General features: G+C 45.2%; 5 protein-coding genes across 5 annotated transcripts; 3 read left to right on the top strand and 2 right to left on the bottom strand.

The window, feature by feature from the left end:
- Positions 1-510: 510 nt before the first annotated feature.
- Positions 511-732, top strand: COCSADRAFT_104571 (uncharacterized protein; the record flags this gene model as incomplete). Its single annotated transcript, XM_007707943.1, has 1 exon — positions 511-732. A coding segment is annotated over one exon (222 nt), but the record flags the coding sequence as incomplete, so codon positions are not given.
- Positions 733-1,192: 460 nt separating this feature from the next.
- On the top strand, positions 1,193-1,432 carry COCSADRAFT_71043 (uncharacterized protein; the record flags this gene model as incomplete). The annotated part of the gene is made up of 1 exon (XM_007707942.1): positions 1,193-1,432. A coding segment is annotated over one exon (240 nt), but the record flags the coding sequence as incomplete, so codon positions are not given.
- Positions 1,433-1,451: 19 nt separating this feature from the next.
- On the bottom strand, positions 1,452-1,929 carry COCSADRAFT_303521 (uncharacterized protein). Its single transcript, XM_007707941.1, has one exon. It carries the CDS (start codon positions 1,835-1,837, stop codon positions 1,463-1,465), a length of 375 nt encoding a protein of 124 aa, XP_007706131.1. The 5' UTR covers positions 1,838-1,929; the 3' UTR covers positions 1,452-1,462.
- Positions 1,930-2,907: 978 nt separating this feature from the next.
- Positions 2,908-3,189, top strand: COCSADRAFT_104575 (uncharacterized protein; the record flags this gene model as incomplete). The annotated part of the gene is made up of 1 exon (XM_007707940.1): positions 2,908-3,189. One exon carries the CDS (start codon positions 2,908-2,910, stop codon positions 3,187-3,189), a length of 282 nt encoding a protein of 93 aa, XP_007706130.1.
- Positions 3,190-5,002: 1,813 nt separating this feature from the next.
- On the bottom strand, positions 5,003-5,264 carry COCSADRAFT_42085 (uncharacterized protein). The gene has a single exon (XM_007707939.1). It carries the CDS (start codon positions 5,220-5,222, stop codon positions 5,013-5,015), a length of 210 nt encoding a protein of 69 aa, XP_007706129.1. The 5' UTR covers positions 5,223-5,264; the 3' UTR covers positions 5,003-5,012.
- Positions 5,265-5,443: the final 179 nt, after the last annotated feature.

Raw genomic sequence — 5,443 nt, 5'->3', positions numbered from 1 at the left:
CGCAGGCAAGACTACTCGGATCAGTATCGGCGGTAGTGTCACTCAGAGGCATATGGGAGTGCGTGGGACATTAAACGAGCCTTGATTCGAATAGACACCTATAGGCCTTGTACGAAAGGATATTAAAAGTCTATAGAGCTAGTTACAGGGAGTGTCTTCTTATATACTTATCTTAGTTAGATCCGAATCGGATCTGACTTTATAACGAGTGGTTAATGAAGAGGGCGGCGAATGCTACCTCCGATCCGGCTCTGGGATTAGTCCGATACTTGGCGAAGTTGTAACATTGTTACAGTGATCGGCTTTGGTATCCAATACTATACTATCGCTATATAAGCCTACGCTTTACTTGAAGAGGCGTATCTTGGTACTAATGAAGCTTCTCTTCTAATTAGAAAGAACTGGGCACGTCGTTGGCTTCGCCGTCACCCAAAATACAAGCGCGTTAAGGTAAAACTGATAGAGATATTGCGATTGTAGGTATAATAACTAGACGTTATACAAGATTAGTTTATAAAGCTTAAAAGTATGATAGATCAAATTAGGATACAGCTAGAGGATTTATACAATATAGACGAGACTGGCTGTCGAACTGGAGTTGCAGTAAATCAGTATATCTACACGAGAAACCAACGTGCTATCTTCATCCCAAACGCTAAGAACCGCGAGCTAATTACTCTTGTTGAGTCTATCAACGCCGCTAGCGATGTTAGTGAGCCTATGGTTACTTAATTGCGATATTAGAAAGTGGTTATAGCAATGATCAGCTTGCGCTAGAGTGGCTAAAGCACTTTAATTGCTGTACAAAGATACGATTGAAGGGTATATAGAGGATACTACTAGTTAATAGGCACCACTCTCATGAGACAAGAGAGTTTATTCAATACGTTGAACAATAGAAGATACAACTCTACGCTCTGCCGCCTCATAATAGACAGAGTGTCAACGATTGTTGTATTGCTTTTTGTGTGTGCTCTTTTTCCGATGCTCTGCCTTTTCCCATGTGTGACTATGCTTAGTGTAGCTGGGTTGTAGACACTGTATTCCAGCTACCTAATTGTTAGATAGAACGAAGAAGTGCACTAGGCACAAACGGATGATCGGGATGACTGGAGTGGTTGACGAGGTGTTTAATGGTTGATTGTCCTGTCTCTTCATGTTCTGCAGTCTTTTTCTTTTCTTTTATGCGTGCCTCTATTACGACCACGCAAACGAGCACAGCGAACGGAAGAGCATAGCAATATACACGGATAAACAGGCCGCTATATGGTCTATAGTCGAGGCGGAGGGACGATCTGGCGCCTACATCCTCGGAAAGATCGCGCAGCAGATCCAGGAGCTCCAGGACAAAGGCCTAACCGTGACCACCCGATGGATACCGGCTCACGTAGGCATCCCCGGAAATGAGGCCGCCGACCAGGCTGCCAAGGAGGGCTACTGAATGGAGAGAGGACGGCCGCAGCTAGCTGTCAGTAAACCTGCCCCCACAGCTGTACCCACTCAGAACAACGCTCAGAAGGTGGTGTAAGACACGGGCAGAAAGAACGTAAATCAGCGCATAGAAAGAAAACAAGAAAGGCCGCGCGACATACAGACACACGCCGACGCCTACCAAGAAAGTGCTGCAGCTCCACGAGAGGCTCAGCAAATGAGAAGGTGCGCTGCTGGTGCAGCTGCGAACCGAGAAGATGGGCCTCAATGACTTCCCCTTCGGTCGACATGTCCCGACCGTTACCGGTCTCCGCTGCAGTTGCGGAGAGAGACAGTAAACCGTCGCCCACTTCCTCCTACACTGTAGTAAGCACAAGGACCTCCAGAACCGCATCTTCGGCAACATATCCGGGCGAAACAGCGTTAGGACGATTCTAAGCACGCCGCATCTAGCCACCAAAGCTATCGAGTATATGGAATAGACGCAGATCCTTGGGCAAATGGGGATTAGAGATAAATGGACGACGCCGAACGCTGGGGGGGAGACTGTAGGCACAGCGAACGCGACAAACGGCGCAGCGCGCCTCTACGAGCCTATAAGCATAGAATACTGTTAACAGAGCCATTATCTAGATAAGGTGGCGGCCAGATGATAGATAGTGGCGGAAGGGAAACGGCAGGCCTCTAGGAACAGCTGGCTCCCATAAGGGAGTGACGTGGGGCGGCGCGGATCAACGTCTGCGCGGCATCGGCTGTTGGCTACACCAGCCATGCCGGGCATAGCTGCGCAGCACGCGACTAAAACCGAGTAGGAGCCAATAAATCAATAGATCAATAAGTACTTATTTCTCCTAAAATATGCTAGATAGATTTGATCAATGATATCACTAGATTACTAGACTAAATCATTTTGTGATAACAGCTTTTGTGTAGAGCTCTACAACCTCATTGTTACGATAGTTTTAGTAGGGCGGAGCGGGGATACCACTCTCACGGGCATAAATATCGCCGGCCAGCACAGCTCCGTCTAGCACGGTGTCCCAGCATTCAATATGCGAACAGATCTCAGCAGGACACCGTCGGACCGAATTAGAACCGTACAAATATATCGAAGGACTGTATTAGATCGACGTACGCTTAGATACCAAGAGTTGGCTCATCTAACCCGTTCGACGCCACGACTGCAAAACTGCACTATCCAATCACAACGCCACCAAAATGGTATATTCTGAAATCAACCTGCAATCTGCTATTCGAGATCTCAAATCTGGCATTTTTAAGAGTCAAAGGCAAGCTGCCAAAGCGTACAAGGTCCCACGATCCACCCTTCGCCACCGCCTCGCAGGTCGGCTTCCACCCACGATAGCTCACCATCACGAGCAGCGGTTAACTCCAGAGCAAGAGGAGGTACTTGTACAATGGATTTGCGATGAGAGTCTACGCTTCCAACCACCTAATCACAATCGCATTCGAGAAATGGCCATCCAAATCCTTGCCACGAAAGGCGATTACAATCCCCTCGGTTGCCACTGGGTCCGCCATTTCTTACAGCGTAATAAAACCGTTCATATGATCGTCAGTAGATCGACTGCAGCTGGTCTAATCAACGCAATCAATCAACAAGCGACTGTCAATTCTTTAAGAGTTTTTGACCACTCAGGAAGCTGCTTAAATACCCAGCCTAATGATTCCTACAATATGGATGAAAGTGGCATAAATTTAGCAGTATGTAATGAATTCATAGTAGCTAGACCATGATATGAAGAGATGCTTACAAGAAGTCTATAGACAATTACGAGTGGATGTTTGTTATATTAATGAATCTGTCCGCCACTAGGCGGAGCTTGCGCGCCTGGTAGTGATTTCAAGGGATAATGGTAGAGTCTGAAAAGGTCAGCAGAATGGATCCCTAAAAATTGAGATTAGATTGATTCTTGCGGGGTATAGAGAAGGCTCTCTAACACTACTGTTGCAAACTACACAGTTGTATTACACGGGGTTAAACTATACTTCTCTAGTCTTGGTTCAGGTTAGGGTGAGGTAGCTGAAAATAGTAGTTCGTGCGATTGGTCAGAGTTTCTGGTAAGAAAGAGTTATAGGATTTAACCGTGGAGACAATTATCACAAACTACACAGCTGTCGGACACATGAACTTTGTTAGCAATACCACCTACTAATTGACCGTATATTGACCAATGGCCTCTATAAGCAGATGAGACGACGCAGATGATGACGAATTAATCCCCTTCACAATTCTCGCATGCTCGTATCTCCACACTCTAATGTGTGATAAATACATATACTCAACAAAGCGCTGAGCAGCAGATTGCTTACGAAGAGCTTTAGGGAGAAGAGCGATTAGACCTTAGCCGTCGGCCTTTAGCGCGCTGTAGTAAGTGCAAAGAGACTGGTTATAACACACGTACATGCCGAAGAGATGCTTTAGATACTACCTAATCTACTAGGTTCATACAAACATTGTAAGTAGTTGAGTTTATATAAAGTATCGCGTGTTTTGTTGTGTATGATCCTAAGAACAAGTTTGAATACAGCATTCTTAGTTAGTGGGAAACTACGTGATTTTACATAGTATTTCTAGGCTTACAAAAGCTTTAATAGAACAGCGTATAGCTAGAGAGAAACAACGCCTGCGCCTAGAAAGGCTAAGTATATATTAACTATTATAAATAAGTGATTAAAGACTGCTTTAAACGCTGCTAGAAACTCAAGCTTAGTAATATAGTTAATATAGTATTATTAAGAATAAGTATACAGCGCGCGCTAATAACGTAAGTCTTTATATAAGCGCTAAATACCTAGTTCGCTATTCGTATAGCTATTATTATTAGTTAAGATCACCTAGTCGCGCGGGATCTCTGCTTCTCATACTAGGTAGATAGGTAATGCTAGCTAGCAAAGGCTAGAAATAGAAGTACTATCTAGCTAGCTATGTTAATCGCTGTAATTAGCGCCACCTACTTATAGTTACTTAGCTGTCGCAGTATATCTAATATCTAGCCGCAGAGGTTAGAGAATTAGTTCTTTTTTCTCAGTGACGTTAGCTAAATAGTCTTTGGTAGACCTCTTCGCTCTAACGCTGTAATAATTGTAACGGCGCAGGCAAGACTACTCGGATCAATATCGGCAGTAGTGTCACTTAGAGGTATATGGGAGTGCGTAAGACTTTAAACGAGCCTTAATTCGAATAGATACCTATAGGCCTTATATAAAAGGATATTAAAAGTCTATAGAGCTAGCTATAGGGAGTGTCTTCTTATATACTTATCTTAGTTAGATCCGAATTGGATCTAACCTCACAACGAGTGGTTAATAAAGAGGTGTTACACGGGGTAAGGGTCTATACTTCTCTATCCTGGTCCGCACTAAGGCAGGTGAGTATTACGTTAGTGTTCCGTGAGGCTTGTCTGGCGATGCAGTGGAGTTGGCGTGCTTAAGGAGGGTTTGACAAGACTAATCTATTTGATAGACTAACTTGTGACAATCTTGTTAAGTAAAGATACTAGTAAGAAAGTACAATTTGAGTTGACCACAACGAGAGTAATAATGAAATCCATCCATCCTTATATCCTCATTGCTTCCAGTCCTGCCATCCCGTCCATCCCATTTTCTTGCTCCTTGGCGGGATGTCTGTGATGGCATGCCATCCCTAATCCCATTGCCATCCCATGCTTGGCGGGATGTCTTGTCTTGGCGGGATGGCACATCACGTGACCCCAGGCCCCGCGATGATCATTACCTTCTGACGTGGACGTCCATAAGCCTTCAGCCATCTCGTCATTTGTCAAGGAGAGGATCCTTCTTGTTACTTGTAACATTACCTCCCCTCTTAGGGCTATCGTCTCGATACCCTGGAGTATTGTTTTCCCGTGCCGCGTGTTGAGACGCTGGCTGCATATAAAGGTCAGAGCCCGCCCACTCGTTGTAGCCGTCTCTGCTCGTAGCCTTCCTAACCATGCCCAGGTCCCGTCGTCCCGTCGCGTTCGTGCTCAAA

Source organism: Bipolaris sorokiniana (genome assembly GCF_000338995.1).
Source record: "Bipolaris sorokiniana ND90Pr unplaced genomic scaffold COCSAscaffold_43, whole genome shotgun sequence".
Classification (NCBI taxonomy): Eukaryota; Fungi; Ascomycota; class Dothideomycetes; order Pleosporales; family Pleosporaceae; genus Bipolaris; species Bipolaris sorokiniana.
Note: the sequence above shows the minus strand (reverse complement) of the source record. Positions and strands in the feature narration are given on the sequence as shown.

Excerpts from the sequence above, each read along its gene's own strand:
- COCSADRAFT_303521 (XM_007707941.1), bottom strand. The coding sequence starts at position 1,837 with ATGTTGCCGAAGATGCGGTTCTGGAGGTCCTTGTGCTTACTACAGTGT.
- COCSADRAFT_42085 (XM_007707939.1), bottom strand. The coding sequence starts at position 5,222 with ATGGCTGAAGGCTTATGGACGTCCACGTCAGAAGGTAATGATCATCGC.